Here is a 17,335-nt window from a genome sequence, read left to right as displayed (position 1 = left end):
CTCTCATTTATCTCTCCACTCTGCAGGCACCCTGCCTCTATTCCTGATGAAGGGCTTTTGCCCGAAACGTCGATTTTCCTGCTCCTCGGATGCTCCCTGACCTGCTGTGCTTTTTCTCGCACCACTCTAATCTAGATCCTGTAAGTTGTCTATCACAGAGACTTGGTTGACACCAGTCTGATTTTGAAGATTTTTTTGTCAGATCTCTCCCTCAAGACAATTGCTGTCCTATCATCATAAAGCTGTTGGAGGATTGTTACAAAGTTTTTTGGGCATCAAAAACTCCAGTGAACAGTCTATAAAGCCTCATGATTTATGGAATCAAATGTGTTAGTCAGACAGATGAATGCAATGATAAGTTTCTGGTGTTGTTCTTAACATTTTTCTTGGGTTTGTCTGACAACAGAGACCATGTTTGAGCTTCCTCTGGAAGGTTTAAAGCTGCACTCAGACAAGAGGAACAAACCTTGATAATTGCCACAGTGTGATTTTCATCCCTTCTTGAAGGCAGTTGGAGAGGTTGCATGTGTGTGTGTACGTGTGTGTGCGCGCGTGTGCGCATCCAGTCACTGTCAACGTTATCTATCTTTCAAATGCGGCTAACAAGCAAGTAAATATCAATATGACATTAAATCATTTCATATGCGGTGGCACAGTGGCTCATTGGTTAGCACTGCTGCCTCACAGTACTAGTGTCCCAAGTTCGATTCCAGCCTCGAGCGAGTGTCTACGTGGAGTTTGCACATTCTCCCCGGGTCTGCGTGGGTTTTCTCCGGGGGCTCCATTTTCCTTCCACACACACAAATATGTGCAGGTCAGGTGAATTGGTCATGCTAAATTGCCTATAGTGCTAGGTGCATTAGTCAGAGAGAAATGGGTCTAGGTGGATTAGTCTTCGGAGGGTCGGTGTGGACTGGATGGGCCGAAGGGCCTGTTTCCACACTGTAGGCAATCTAATCTAATCTAAAAATATCCACTATTACACATGACAAGTAGCTTACCTGAAAATAACATTGGAAACATTTTCAAAGGTAAACACAAGCAATGGTGATCAAAAACCAAATTAGTTTATTGATGCTTTATTAACAATCAATTATTTGCTTTTCTATATTTTTCTTATACTTTTAATAACTTTTAAATTGTTGAGATAAATCAAAATTCGCTGTCACAGGAAATTAAATATATCAATACATTGTTGGATCTGGACAGGCTGGTCAGGGAGAAGGATAAAAACATAAAAACAAGATCAATCACTACACTATATTCCTTATCCGCTGACCATGATGTGCAGCTGAGCAGATTACATGGAATGGAAGATAAAGCTCTGAACTCCTCACAACACAAAGCTCTCACTGTCACTTAAAGTCACAGAGTCATAGAGATGAACAACTTGTCCATGCCGACCAGATATCCTAAATAAATCTAGTCCCATTGCCAACATTTGCCTCATATCCCTCTAAATCCTTCCTATTCATGTACCCATCCAAATGCCTTTTAAATGTTGTAACCACAACTTGTCCATGCCGACCAGATATCCTAAATAAATCTAGTCCCATTGCCAACATTTGCCTCATAGCCCTCTAAATTCTTCCTATTCATGTACCCATCCAAATGCCTTTTAAATGTTGTAACCAGCCTCTATCACTTCCTCTGGCAGCTCATTCCATACATGCACTACCTTCTGCATGAAAACTTGTCCATTAGGTCCCTTTTAAATCTTTCCCTTCTCACCCTAAACCTATGCCTTCTAGTCTGAACTCCCCTACCCTGGGAAGAAGACCTTAGTTGTTCACCCCATCCAAGCCCCTCATGATTTTATAAACCTTTATAAGGTCACCCCTCAGCCTCCGATGCTCCAGGGAAAGTAGCCCCAGCCTATTCAGCCTCTCCAAACCCTCAATCCCGGCAACATCCATGTAAATCTTTTCTGAAGCCTTTCAAGTTTCACAACATCTTTCCTATAGCAGGGAGACAAGAATTGAACAGAGTATTCCAAATGTTAGGATGATCTAAAGCAGATCACAGAGGAGGCATGGCTTCATATAGCTTCCATCTTTAAATACAACTGATTCAAATATCCAAAACTCAATTATCATCATGCTAATTTGTTCACCATGCCTTTACAATTACAGTAAGCTGAAAATGTGTTGCTGGAAAAGCACAGCAGGTCAGGCAGCATTCAAGGAACAGGAGAATCGATGTTTCGGGCATAAGCCCTTCTTCTGAAGAAGGGCTTATGCCCGAAACGTCGATTCTCCTGTTCCTTGGATGCTCCTGACCTGCTGCGCTTTTCCAGCAACACATTTTCAGCTCTGATCTCCAGCATCTGCAGTCCTCACTTTCTCCTCCAATTACAGTAAGCACCTATCTACCAATCTCACCAAATGCCTACTTATATACTGTAAAGGCATCAATCTGTTTTTAGATTCACCTGACTTTCTCCATATAAGTACGGTAAACATCCCGGAGAATGAACTGAATGTACATGATATTTGGAGAAATTGGATTTGTTGTCTTTGGAGAGAAGAAAGCTAAGAGGAAATTTGATAAAAGTCATTAAGCTCATGAAGAGTCTGGACAGACTAGACAGGGAGAAACTGTTCCTGTTCATAAAAGGATTGAGAACCAGAGAGCATAGTTCTGAAGTGTTTTGCAAAAGAAGAAATTGAGAAGTAAGAAGAGACTTTTTTCACACAGTGAATAGATAGCACTTGGAATCCATTCTTGAAGAGTGGTGAAGGCATGTTCAATGAAACATTTGTGAGGGTATTAGATGATTATTCAAGTAGAAAGTGTGTATGGCTAAAGGGAAAACGGAGGAGTTTGGTACTAAATCAAAATTCTCAGACAATATGGACAAAACGGACTTCTTCTGCTGCATAATGATTTATGATTCTACATACACTGCATAAATATAAGACTTAAAATATTTCCTGTACTTCTATTCTTTAGAGCTCCATGTTTAAATTCCCTTTATACTGTCATCACATTTGCAACATCACACTTTCCTTCCTGACCAATGTTTTAGCAGATTTTCACCGTGGGATATATAAGATGATCTTACCTCCCTGAATGTAGGTTATTTCCTTCACGGTGTCAATAAATTGCCAGAACTTTTCATCATCTTCTTCTGCCACAAACTCACTATAAAATAAGAGCCAGATAATATTTTATATTTTCACAAAAATTAATACATTCATAGAGAGTTATTGGAAACAGTAAGAAAAGAAGTTACATTTGCTTTCGGAGAAAATTTCAGCTCAAGTAAACACAGAAATGTTCAGGAAAGTCAAATTTTCTATTATTTAAATTTTTACCATTCCCAAGTAAGGAAGATTTAAAACAAAATATTCGTGAACCGAATCTCAGCTAATCAGCGAAAGTTAAAACATAAAATATTTCAGAAAAACCTCTCTCACTTCGGTACTCTCCCCTCCTTCTCTACAACCCTCTCAAAGTAGGAGTTTGGGATAGGATCAGTAAGACGACAAGCAGAAAACAATGAGTGTTCAAGAGAAGGCAGCAGCATGTAAAAGAGGGAGCAAGAGGGTTGTGATGAGTAAAGGTGGGGAGCATGATAGCAAGAGAAGGCAACAGCATGTAAGAGAAGGAAGGAATGTGGCAAGTAAGGGGGGAAATATGACAGCAAAAGGGGAGACAGCAAGCGAGACAGGGAAGCACTGAGTGATGCAGGTAGCAGGAGAGGGATGAGACAAATGTCGAGAAGAGATTGATGTGTTAGAGTGTGAGATGGAGGGAAGTAGTAAACTAGACTGTTGGGTAGGAAAGTGTGATAAGGAAAACAGCAGTTTGTTTTAAAAATGACCATGGAGAGTAAACATTTTTGGTAAACTTTTCTAACTTACAAACTGCACTAAAAAACTGTGTTATGACAATGTGGTTTAAACAGGGGATAACAGTACACAACTTAAAAATAAACACTGTGGCCCCAATTCTGAATCCTGCATCGTTTGCCTGGTGATGGGAGAATTCCCAGCTCCACAAACCCAATCTTTAAAAATGGAAACCTATTGTTCCTTTTTGTGGTCCAAAGGAAGTGGAGGTGGGAGGGCTTCACTGGATTGTGAGTCAGGCAAAGTGGGCAGGCTGCCTGCTCCCAAGACAAGCTGGACAGAAAGCCTGCATGAGGTTTTGGGAACAAAGCTTACAAACTTGACTTTGACTGAAATCTGAAACATCCTCCTGCTCACTTCACCTCACTACCCCATCTATACCAACCCATGCTACCTAATTCCCAAGATTCACATTCACATTCCCTCAAACCATACGCCACCTAATGCCCATCTACCCATTGACTATGGCCACTCATAACCTTTATGTCCACAATAATCCCCATGGCTTTTAGTAATACTTATGCCAACTCAGTGTAAAGTTATACCCACAACCTCACTTTGTCCTTCCCTCTCCATCCAACTCATATTGCCCCCACAAAACCCACCTCAGAAGCCATGCTGATACAAAATAAAGTTTTCTATCGATGATGTCTCTGCTGAGAAAAAGTCATTCACTGATACAAAAGCATTTCAAATCTTTTCAATTAATCTCTCATGAAAACATTCTATAAGCAGTAGAGCTGGCCATCAAAATGGACACACCACTGTGAAAATTAAATTTTGGGACATCAGTCATGCAGCACAGTTATTCTATTTTGATCACTCACTGACACTTAACTTAGGTTTGCATCAGCACCATTCTGTTTGTGGCCTCATTACAATCCACAAAAGGAAGATGGTTGTGGTTACTGGAAATCAATCAGCTCAGCTCCAACCCATCTCTGTAAGAAATCCTTACTGTCGTGTCCTAGGTCCAACCATCTGTAGCTGCTTTATCAATGACCATCTCTCCAAGATAAGGTCAGAAAAGAGGATTTTCGGTAATGATTGCATGATGTTCAGTACTATTCACAACACCTCAGTTACTGAAGCAGTTCCTGTCTGTATAAAGCAAGGCCTAGACAACATCCACGTTTGGGCTAATTAGTGGCAAGTAACATTGTGATAAACAGGTGCCGGTAATGACTACCTCAAATGAAAGAATCTAACCATCACCTTTTGACGTTAAACGGCATTATTATGTCCCACTAGATTAGATTAGATTAGATTTCCTACAATATGGAAACAGGCCCTTCAGTCCAACAAGTCCATACCAACCCTCCGAAGAGTAGCCCACCCAGACTCATTCCCCTACCCTACATTTACCCCTGACTAATGCACCTAGCACTATGGGCAATTTAGCTTGTCCAATTCACCTGACCTGCACATCTTTGGATTGTGAGAGGAAACCGGAAGAAACCCACACAGACACAAGGAGAATATGCAAACTCCACACAGACAGTCGCCTGAGGTGCTGTGAGGCAGCAGTACTAACCACTGGGCCACCATGTCGCCCCTATCAACAGTCTGGCAGTTACCATGGACCAGAAACTGAATTGAACTAGTGATATAAATGCTGTGACTACAAGAGGTAAGAGGTCAAGAACCCTGCAGTAAGTAACTCATCTTCCTAACGTTTGTCCATCACTACATGTCGCAAGTCAGGGATGTGATGGAATATTCCCCACATGCCTGGATGGGTGTCATTCTAACAACAGTCAAGAAGCTTAACACTATCCAGACAAGGCAATCCACATGACCTCATCCATCCAACTTTCAACATTAACTTCTTTACCAGTGATGCATAGAGAGGGCACTGTGCGACCATCTAGAAGATGCACTGTCTTGGAACTGTATCACTGTTCCTTTACTGTCACTGAGTTAAAATGCTGAAACTATCTCTCTCACAGCATTGTAGGTGTACCTAGACCTCTTTCACTACAGTTCACCAACACCATCTCTGCAGCATTTCGGGATGGGCAATAAATGCTGGCCGAGCCAATGACACCAACATTCCATGAATGAATTTAAAAAGTGGGTTTTTTTGCACAAGAATGCCAAATTTTCATAATCCCAAAGGATGCATGATAACCAACAAAGGCAGCTTACCTCTTCCAAAGGTGCCTAGGATCAGATGCAAAGGTGTACCTTACCTCTTCAAAGTTCTGCCCTGGTTATCTTAAAAAAAGAATTTTTAAAGGTTCTTTTATGGGATGTGGGTGTCACTGGCATGGCCAGCATTTGTTACTGATTCCTTGTTGCTGTCAATCTGAGCGCTACTACAAATATTTCAGAGGGCAGTTAATAGTCAACGACATTGTTATGTCATATGTCAGTCAAACTGGATAAGGACAGCAGATTTCCTTGCCTAAAGGATGTTAGTGGACCAAATAAGTATTTACAACAATCAATGATGTCACCATCACAGAGATAGCTTTATATTCTCCATTTATTAATAGACTTTAAATCCCACCAACTGCTGAGAACACTTGCCCTCAGCTGGTTTAATCTCCACACTCCAGATATGCCAAAATCCTGTTTCAGTAGAGGCAGCTGATCATTAAAATGGCCAGTTGCCTCCATGAGCTCCACACAGGCAGGCTATGGACTAACCCTCCAAAGCCACGCTCATGAAAATCAGAAATGCCAGGTTCATGAGCAGGACTTTGATTTCTAACATTTTCCAGCATTTTTGCTATGGTGGAGAGATGCTATCCATCACAGTGAAAATCTGAGCTTGCAATGTCTGCCCTAAAATACACACCTCATTCACCTGACTGGCAACTAAAGCACATCTTACAATCATCATCTTGAGCCATCCCTTATTCCACCTATTTCAGCAGGAGCGGATTTGCACAGATCCTCCATTGGGATAGGGAACATAGGGAGGTAGAAGACAAGTCAAACAGATTCACTAATTTTAATTGGGATGAGAAATGATCTAACCACGTTAAAGTGGAACTAAAGACTAACACAAAGAAGCACTGTGAAACAATGGGTGATCTTTAAAGAAAAAATGTTTCAGACCTTGGCTCAGACCATTCCAACAGTGGACAAGATGCAAGGGAACCAAGAACAGGGATTCTTGGATGACAAGGGAGAAAGACTTTATAATGAAAATGTTATACATATAAGATGAAATATTCAAACAAGAATAGCTCAAGTACAATAGGGTGAGATTGGAAAGTGAGGTAACATGAGAATTTCAACGTGGGCTGTGCTGGACAGTTCTATAAAAGAGATACAATGAGAATATGATGGCAATAATGTAAAAGTAAATCCTAAAATCTATTGCTATGTAAAACAATAAGTGTGTAACATGAAGTGGAGTCAGTTCCATTTGGGAACCAAAAGGGTGAGACATGTATGGAGAGGAATTTGAGAAAATATCAGTGGAAGTGGAGATAGTACAGGTGATGGTGCAGTGAATGCTAGTAAGGAGTATAGCTGTCAGAGGCTTGAACAATTGTAAAATCACAGATGTGACGTTAAATGTTTAAGAAAGGGGACTTGATATTCTTAATAACTACAGGCCAATTAGTTTAAGTAGGTAGGGGTTTAGAAACAATGAACATGAAAAAAAAACTGAACAGGCACATGAAGAGGTTTGAATTAACTAAAGAAAGCCAGCTTGGATTTAAAAAGGACAGAATGTGTTTTACTAAGCTAATTTAATTTTTTTGGTGAAGTAACAGAAATGGTTAAATGAATGGAATGCCCCTGATAATGTCCATGTAAAAGGCTGCTTGACAAAATTTTGTGTGTGTGTGTGTAAAAAAGGATAGAAAGACTGACTTGTGCTAAATAACTAATTTTTTCAGTATAATCGATGATAGACAGTCGTGTTCCCCAAGGGTCACTGATAGGACCACTGCTCTTTTATTGCCAAGGATTCCAAACAAGGAGGAGTGAGAGTGAGAATAATGTTAACCAACTGCAACCAAGCACAATTGGATCAGCAGAATCTGCAGATCAGAGAAAGGTGAAATTTTACACAGAGAACTGTGCATTTGGCAGAAGGGTTACAGTGAAATCATGCAGACTTAATGGCACAGTTCTACAGAGTGTGCTGGAACAGAGGGACCTGATGTCAGTGCATACTGAAAATATGGTTAGCAAAGATTTGGGATCTTGTTATAAATAGCAGCAATGTTTTTAATTACAGGGATGTTATACTGAACATGTGTAAATCTCTAGTTAGGCCATCCTAAACTATGTATCCAAATCCAGTCATCACATTTTAGGAAGGTGCAGAGGAGAATTTTACACAACACTAGATTATAACCAACAGTTTTATTTGGATGTAAAGTTTCGGAGGGCTGCTCCTTCATCAGGTACCTAGTGGAGCAGGATCACAGGACACAGAATTTATAGTAAAAGATCAAAGCGTCACACAACACGCAACAGTCACCAGGCAGGGATGTCCCGTCCACTCAAGGAACACTTCAGCGGTCAAGGACATTCGGCCTTGGAGCTTTCGGTGACCGTCCTCCAAGGTGGACTTTGGGACATACAACAACGCAGAATTGCCAAGCAGAGGCTGATAGCCAAATTTGGTAGCCATAAGGATGACCACAACTGGGATCTTGGGTTCATGTCACCCCACTACACTACAAAAACTCACACAAGCACACACGATCACACTCACATAGACTCTGTCTCATACATATACTCTCTCTCAGACACATACACCCCCACGTGTACACCCTCTCACAGGCATATACTCTGTCACATTTGCGCACACACTCTACCAAGTATGCACACTCTCACGGACACACACACACGCAAGCATACATATAAAAGTCTAAGGGGTGAATGTGCATTCTATTTTATTCATAAAGCACACAATCTGTAGGCAGTCTGTCCATGTGATATAATATAAATTCCTACTTTGGAAATAGAACTAGTCTGACTCAAGGTTGGGCTACAGACAGCCTCTAACCTCACACCTTTAACGCATTGTCTGAACTGAAACGTCATTTTTTAAAAAATAAAACCTTAAGTTATCTTGAGAATGTGACTTGAAAGAAGTTCTGGGATTTACATATTAATGAATCGAAGCCTGTAACCCCATTCTAAGTGATTAAAGACTTAACAGCAACCTAGTTTTTTTTCAGTAAATCGCATCAGTTGAATGTCACTTTGATCTTTTACGCTAAATTCTGTGTCCTATGATCTTGCCCCACTAGCTACGTAATGAAGGAGCAGTGTTAGATTAGATTAGATTACATTACATTACATTACAGTGTGGAAACAGGCCCTTCGGCCCAACCTCCACCCCAGTCCAACACCAGCACCTCCACATCAAAGGAGAATTGTCAGAGTGTTCCAGAAATGGGACATTTTAGCAGCACTGTTGGGATGGAGAAAAGTGAGGGTGGTGGATACAGAGATAGTTAATCGCTTCAAAAGAAAATTCAAAGAACTGTAAAAGTAAAATCAAGCAAAATATTAAGTAAAATTGAAAATATTAAGTTTAGAATAGCATACACTCAGATGTCCAGCCCATAGTACCCCAGAAGGAATTAAACTAGTTAGTTTCAGTGATACTCCACATGCCAATCATCCTGGTGATTCAACAACAGAAGGATTCATCACATTTTCAGTGGAAAGAAACGATAAATGGAGTCTATTAACCTGGGAATCAAAAAAAAGAGGACTCAAAAGCATCTTAACTGCCGGAATACTTCAGCTGGTAGAAGAGATCAATACGATTCAGTGTTTACCAAGTACTTTAAAGGAACTCTTTCATAAGAGAAAGAAATGTACCTGTACAATGGTACATTGACAGTCATCTGTTCTGGATGTAAGGCCACTTGGCAAAATGTATTGCAGAAAAGAGATTGAGGGTTGGACTTATGGTTGTAATAGAGATTTTTAGAAGTAAAGGAAATTTTAAAACTAAAATTAGTCGATGTAGGTCACCAGCTATTACATTGTTTTAAAGAACAGTGCTGGGCCAAAGAAATTGTTGGATGTCCTTGAAAAGTAACACCTTGTGATTTAATGAATTATGAGAATGTGAAAATATAGCCTGTGATGATGCTGCTCCGTTAACAAGGTTAAGTCATCCTTCGTTGTTCTTTGAATCATAAAGACACAGGTTCCGATGTGTCTGGTTTGGATGTGTTTTAGGGCCAATTTGATTATAGTTAGATTTGATTAGATACAGATACTGCCTCAGACAAAAGGCTTTCAAGTTTTAAAAAACTTGTACAATGAAAGTACAAGTTCTCCCAGCTCAGCTTTTCTCTGGTTTGGTTTACTTCTGCTTTCAGCAGTGTTGCTGTTCAGAGCGGCTGGTAAGTTGTTAGCTGGGAATCCAAAGTAACAGCTACATGGAAGAAAGTGTTCAATGGTTAATCTCTCTGCCATCTCTCTCTCCTGTAAGAACCATGGAAGAAGGTGTTCCACGGTGAATCTCTCTTCTGTAAGAACCTGTGTCTGATCTTACCTTTTTGCCAAGGGGTACTTATGGGGATTGTTGCAGGAATTTGAAACAGCGTCATTAAGTTGCTATAGTCTGTTGGGTTTTCCGATAGATTAAGTTATTCTGTACAGAGGAATCTCGAATATCCAAAGGACACGGGAGGGCAGTATTTCATTCAGTTAATCAAATTCCGGATAATCGAATGCCGGTAACATAGTTTAGCTGAGCATCCGGTCCTTGCAATCTTGCCGGATAATCCGATATTCGGATAATCGAATGCCAGATAATCGAAGTTCACCTGTATTCTGTTCTCTTTTGTTTGTGTTTCATTCGGTACTCTGTAAATAAATTCTGTTCTGTTTAAAACCGAAGGGTTTTGATCAGCTGCACCATTCCTGGAACATCCACTATACACCTGCTCAAAACAACTAGAAAAGTTAGGGTCTGGGCTACCTTCTTGAAAAGTTTTGAGGGAATCTGGCCTGGTCCATAACAAGTCTTATTGAAATTCCTTTTCATTTCAAGACAGGAGAATATGGAGTATGCAAAAGATTAATTTTATTTTTATGCGACCGATAAAATAATGCTTCTATATATATCTGTTTGCACCTTAATTTAGAGAAAAATATAGCAATCTGATAGCATATAATAGGCTCTGATGAATAGTAAATACCTAGTATTGGAAGGTAAAAAGGTAAACAAGTGCTAGATATTGTTCAGCTGTATATGGGACTCTTACATGGGTGCAACACTCAGGGTGTAATGGTGGGAAATGATTGAAAGAATTGTGCAGAAACACATGGAAGCTCAGTACTGATGGGTCCATTGGAGAGTGAACAGAAGAATTAAGGGGTGGCACAGCAGCTCAGTGGTTAGCACTGCTGCCTCACAGCACCAGGGTCCCAGGTTCGATTCCAGCCTCAGGTGATTGTGTGGAGTTTGCACATTCTCCCCGTGTCTGCGTGGGTTTTCTCCCACAGTCCAAAGATGTGCAGGTCAGGTGAATTGGCCATACTAAATTGCCCATAGTGTTAGGTGCATTAGTCAGAGGGGTGTGGGTTACTCTTCGGAGGGTCGATGTGGACTGGTTCAGCCGAAGGGCCTGTTTCCACACTGTAAGTAATCTAATCTAAGAAAGAAACATGGAAGTATGGAGCTTCCCCTTGATTACTAGGCTTAGCATGTGACTCACTCTGTGAAGAGTGCCATGCATTACCTTCCACCCTCATCCAAAGCACAATGGAACTAGAAAATGACAAATCACACCTGGATGAGTGGAGTCAGTGTTTTATTCCTGTCTGAACTCATGGGTTCTACTTGTAGGCAACTTAAAGCCCTTCAAGGGCAATAGCATTATTAATGCACTTACACAGTACAGGTTAAAGCCATCTGTATTCATTTTGTCCAGCATTTGAAATACTTGCAGTGCCCAATTGTGTGAGATAAAAATCCTGGTCACAAATAATTCAAAGAATCCCTGGAGTGTGGAAACAGGCCCAAGGAGTTCACACTGACCCTTCGAACAGCATACCACCCAGACCCATCCCTCTATCCTATGCCTGTAACCCTGCATTTTCCAAGGCTACGTACCTAATCTACATATCCCTGAACACTATGGGTAGTTTAGCATGACCTAACTTGCCTATCTTTGGACTGTGGGAGGAAGCCAGAGCACCAGCGGAACTCCACACAGACACGGGGAGAATATGCAAACTCCACATAGATAGTCACTCAAGGATGGAATCAAACCCAGTTCTCTGGAGCTGAGGCAGCAGTGTTAACCCCTGAACTATCATGCTGCCGAATGCATTCTTCTGCATTTTGATTATGTCACTGATCATTACAGAATGATCACAGTCATCTCTGTGAAGCAGAAGTAATTAGGATTGATCTTAAAAGTGGCACATGGAGTCCACTATTGAAATACAATTCAAGACCCCTGAGCTGCACAAGAGCATAGAGATTTACTCTCATCTTGAACAGTAAGTATTCATCAACATGTTCTTATAGATAATGCTGCCTTTCTTAGGTGACATTGGCAACAAGATATCAGGAATTCAACCGCACTTGCAATCTCCTCCAACATTTGTGCAACAATGGCTGATGCTGCTTTGTCCATGAAGTAGCCATTCCTGTCAAAGTCCTCCACGTCTGACTGTACAGAGGAGCAAGCTAAGACAGTGATGTGAATGCTGACTGCTCACATTACTATGGAGCTACTCTGTTTCTGATATTCTTCACACAGATTCATTAGAACCATGATCAGTGGATGTAATCACCACAGAGGTAAACGTTCCTGTTATCAGATGTCTTCCAAGGATAATGGCTGAGAGACAAGAGCTACTCTCTTCATTAACCATAGATGACATCTCCATTTCACAATCCCTGACTTGAAGTCAAGTGTAGATAAATGCTGCCCATTCTTCAACCAGTACCAACATGGAGTAAATGATAGGCCTGCTACAAGCAAGGTTCCAATGCTTAGATTGGTCTGGGGGCCCTTGCAGTACACTTTAGACACAGTTCGGTGCAAAGTTCTAGCATGCTGTGCTCTGCACAACTGCAGCAGGCAAAGAATGGATGTGATGGAATCTGAAGAGTTGTGAGGGCCGTAGCAGTCTTCTGCAGATGAATATAAGAACATTGTGGAGGAAGAACATTACTTGCAGCATGTCAGAGTGCAACACTGTCAAGCTCAACAGGCCAGATAGGACTTCATTGACATTCCATACCAGTAGATGTGAGCTGGAGCAGTTACCACACATTCATTGGAAACCTGTTGCAAGTGGTCCTTACTTGTTTCCAGAGGTAAATGAGTTCATAAATGCTTTTTAGTTTGCTTTTTCTTCTCTTTTTCTGATGTTCAATAAAAGAGAAAATTTTCAACTATTTGAGGGCAATCTAGGATGTGATGGCCCTACACTGAACAATAAGATGATGTTACGCTATGCTAAACATTAAGGAAAGTAACCTGGGTAACTTGATTCATACAGCTGCAGTTACAATGACAGTCAGACAGATGTAAGTACAAAATAGCAATACATGTATGTGTGACACTCTATTTGCAATGACGTGTCATCCATGCAACTAGTGTGCCCTCAGGAGGTTTTCTTTTTCATTTTCTTCCCACTGTACCTCCTATGAATGGCCATTGCTAGCTGGCAGTGCTTGACTTGGTGCACAGCTCAGATTTAAAAATGACAACAAAAGAGATGAAGGAAAAGTAAGTAAATGCTGAAGACTGTATTCTAATCTAGTTATGTTTGACTATTTCAAGTAATAATTAGATGGATTTCTTTCAGAAAATAATTTTGGGATGTATTACAAATCATTTGAAATATGTGGTAAGCATACAGCATGCAGGAGAAAAATAAGGTGGCTTATGGCCCATATTCATAAAGTTCTTCACCATGAATCTTTGCCTGTGTCATTCCTGGGTCTGTTGTAGAGCATTTGACCAAGAATGACAATTACCAGTAAATCAGTTTCACTGTGACATGTGATTACAAAGATCTCTAAGAAACCTATTCCACTGTCCATTATCATAACAAGTAACACTATACTTCAAGCATCAAGCATTCCTGTGAATGTTGTACACTGTAGTCACTCATTAACATCTTGAATATCAAGTAACAATTGTCAAATTATACTGAGTCAGAATGCACTTTTTTTTAACATTACTTTGATCTCTTTTTTGTCTCTTCATATATATAATTTGGCTCTACTTTGTTCATGTATACATACAAGCAGTTTATTTAAATTTAGTCCACAACACCAAAATCGTGAACCTGAGTAAAATCTTAATATATATAACATCTGAATTGGGTTGGATGAATGTCTTTTCACTCCCCGCAAATAGGCTATCAGCTGAACCAAATCAAATTTTGATTCACAGCTTTTATTTGTAAACTTTAAGAACTGAACATATATTACAGTTTATAAATCATGTTAAACTAAAGTTAAAGAAGGACCTTTAGAAAGTGGGAAGCTATATGTGAAGTTAAATGTGAAGGAAGCAGTTTCAAAGTTAATCTTACCTTGTCTCCAACAATAAAGGTGTTGATGGCCACTTTGCATCTAAACTAACAGTCACACCTTTGCCAGCTGCTTGAGTGTTGCAAAACCTCAAGATGAGAACAATGAATGGTAGAGCCATCACCTTTGGAAACTGAAAAAAATGAAAACTTAAATTAACAAGTATGCCTTCATGATATAACAAGGTAAAAAAGACACAGACAAGGATTGAAATTAAAATAATATGATATATAATAATATAAAACAAATAACAATCAAATGGTAAATGATTTAGCTTTAGTGAGTTTTGAGAAGATTTGTAGCTTAGGCAGAGGTTCTGGATGGAAGTTTGCTAGCTGAGCTGGAAAGTTCATTTTCAGACCTTTCGTCACTATACTAGGTAAAATCATCAGTTTGCAGTTGACACCAAAATTGGAGATGTAGTGGACAGCGAAGAAGGTTATTTCAGACATCAACGGGATTTTGAGCAGATGGGCCAATGGGCTGAGGAGTGGCAGATAGAGTTTAATTTAGATAAATGCGAGGCGCTGCATTTTGGGAAAGCAAATCTTAGCTGGACTTCTTTACTTAATGGTAAGGTCCTAGGAAGTGTTGCTGAACAAAAAGACCTTGGAATGCTAGTTCATAGCTCCTTGAAATTAAAGTCACAGGTAGATAGGATAGTGAAGAAGGCATTTGGTATGCTTTCTTTTATTGGTCAGAGCATTGATTATAGGATTTGGGAGGTCATGTTGCGGCTGTGCCGAACATTGGTTAGGCCACATTTGGAATATTGTGTGCACTTCTGGTCTCCTTCCTATTGGAAGCATGTTGTGAAACCTGAAAGGGTTCAGAAGAGATTTACAAAGGATGTTGCCAGGGTTGGAGGATTTGATCCATGGGTAGGGGCTGAATAGGTTAGGGCTGTTTTCCCTGGAGACTCAGAGGGTGAGGGGTGACCTCATAGAGGTTTATAAAATCATGAGCAGCATGGATAGGATTAATAGTCAAAATCTTTTCCTTGGAGTGGGGGAATCCAGAGCTAGACGGCACAGGTTTAGGGTGAGAGGGAAAAGACATAAAAGGGACCTAAGGGACAACTTTTTGTGCATGGAAGGCTGATATAATTTAAAAGGCATCTGAATGGGTATATGAATAGGAAGGGTTTAGAGGGATATGGGCCAAGTGCTGGCAAATGAGACTAGAATAGATTGGGATATCTGGTCAGCATGGATGAGTTGGACCGAAGTGTCTGTTTCCTTACTGTACATCTCTATGACTCTATTTACCACCCTCTGAGAAAAAGGACAGGAAATTACATCAACACAGCAAATGACATCACCAACCCCAAGGAAACGTAAGCACATAAATAGAAAACAGGTCACTAACACCGGAGGCTCACTGATAATGTTAACTAGTATGGTGACAAAACAAACCTTCCAGCTCAGCAAGCAAACTCACATCCATGATTTAGTTTGTACTACTTCATTGGCTATCACTCAGTTTGTGTGGAACCTATCCTGTAAAAATCATTATTGTTTATTGTCACTCAGAAGTAATTACACAGAATTGAGATGGCACATTTTGTTTTAAGATATCACTCATCTTCAAAGTAACATTGAATCTTATATAGTCAGTGCTTTTTCGGTATGGAAATAGGCCATTTGGCCTATCATGTTCATGTCGGTCATCAATCAACCATCTATTCCAAAATAAACAAAACACCGTGGACGCTGGAAATCTCAAACAAAAATAGGAAGTGCTGGAGAAACTCTGCATGGTCTGAAAGCATCTATCAGGAGAGAGAGAGAAAAACAGAATTAAACGTTCAAGTCCAGAGACCCTTTGTCAGCACTTTTGCACTGTTTAGGTTCTCTATACCTATCTATACCAAACCTTTTTCCAGCATTGACCCATAGCCTTATATGCCAAGGTACTTCAAGTGCTCATTAAAATACTTAAATGTTTTGAGTGTTTCCACCTCCACCACCTTTTCACACAATACGTTCCAGAAACCCACAATCCTCTGGGTGAGTAAGTTTTCCTCCAATCCCCTGTAAATAAGACTATAAGATCATAAGACATAGGAGCAGAAGTAAGGCCATTCGGCCCATCGAGTCCACTCCGCCATTCAATCATGGCTGATGGGCATTTCAACTCCACTTACCCGCATTCTCCCCGTAGCCCTTAATTCCTTGTGACATCAAGAATTTATCAATTTCTGCCTTGAAGACATTTCGCACAAAAATAACAATGTGCAGAATAAACTCATCTGTATTCATTGAACATATACACGGATACGTATCATAAATTTAAAATGCACATTGTGCCCACAATGTTGGTTTAATGAAATAAACCTTTGATATAATGTGTACTATGATGATACCTTGAACCAAACATATGTAATTTGGGCACAGTACAAGTTAAAAATGAGCCATGGGTATAACAGCACGAGTGCATGTGTAAACTACTTTTTAAAATATATTCGTTCATGTGATGTGAATGTCACTGTATAGAGCAGCATTTGTTGTCCAACCCTGAATTCCCTCGAGGAAATGTTGGTGAGCTGCCTCTTGAACTGCTGCAGTGCTTGATGAGTAGGGGCAGCCACTGTGCTGTTAGGAATGGAAATCTGGGACTTTGATCCATTGATACAGAAGGAATGCCGATATATTTCTAAATCAGGAGAGTGTATGGCTTGGAGGGAAATTTGCAGATGGTTGAGTTCCCATGCTTTCTATGATTACTTATAGTGTGGAAACAGGCCCTTCGGCCCAACAAGTCCACACCGACCCGCTGAAGCGCACTTACCCAGACCCATTCCCCTACATTTACCCCTGCACCTAACTACGGGCAATTTAACATGGCCAATTCGCCTGACCCGTATATCTTTGGACTGTGGGAGGAAACCAGAGCACCCGGAGAAAACCCATGCAGACATGGGGAGAATGTGCAAACTCCACACAGTCAGTCGCCTGAGGCGGGAATTGAACTCTGG

The 17,335-nt window shown here is 40.4% G+C and overlaps 1 protein-coding gene across 5 annotated transcripts in view; it reads right to left on the bottom strand.

Moving 5' to 3' along the window:
• The window catches only part of uggt2 (UDP-glucose glycoprotein glucosyltransferase 2), a 386,557-nt gene that overhangs the window by 342,198 nt on the left and 27,024 nt on the right, over positions 1–17,335 (bottom strand). For all 5 annotated transcript variants that reach the window (XM_043691459.1, XM_043691457.1, XM_043691458.1 and 2 more), the window contains exons 2-3: positions 14,361–14,491; positions 3,065–3,144 (exon numbers count right to left, since the gene is read on the bottom strand). In XM_043691459.1, coding sequence (XP_043547394.1) covers positions 3,065–3,144; positions 14,361–14,479 — 199 coding nt within the window. In that variant the 5' untranslated portion in view covers positions 14,480–14,491. The remainder of the gene's footprint in view (positions 1–3,064; positions 3,145–14,360; positions 14,492–17,335) is intronic.

This window comes from Chiloscyllium plagiosum, chromosome 6, assembly GCF_004010195.1.
Source record: "Chiloscyllium plagiosum isolate BGI_BamShark_2017 chromosome 6, ASM401019v2, whole genome shotgun sequence".
NCBI classification, from domain to species: domain Eukaryota; kingdom Metazoa; phylum Chordata; class Chondrichthyes; order Orectolobiformes; family Hemiscylliidae; genus Chiloscyllium; species Chiloscyllium plagiosum.
This window is presented reverse-complemented; position numbering and strand designations above follow the sequence as displayed.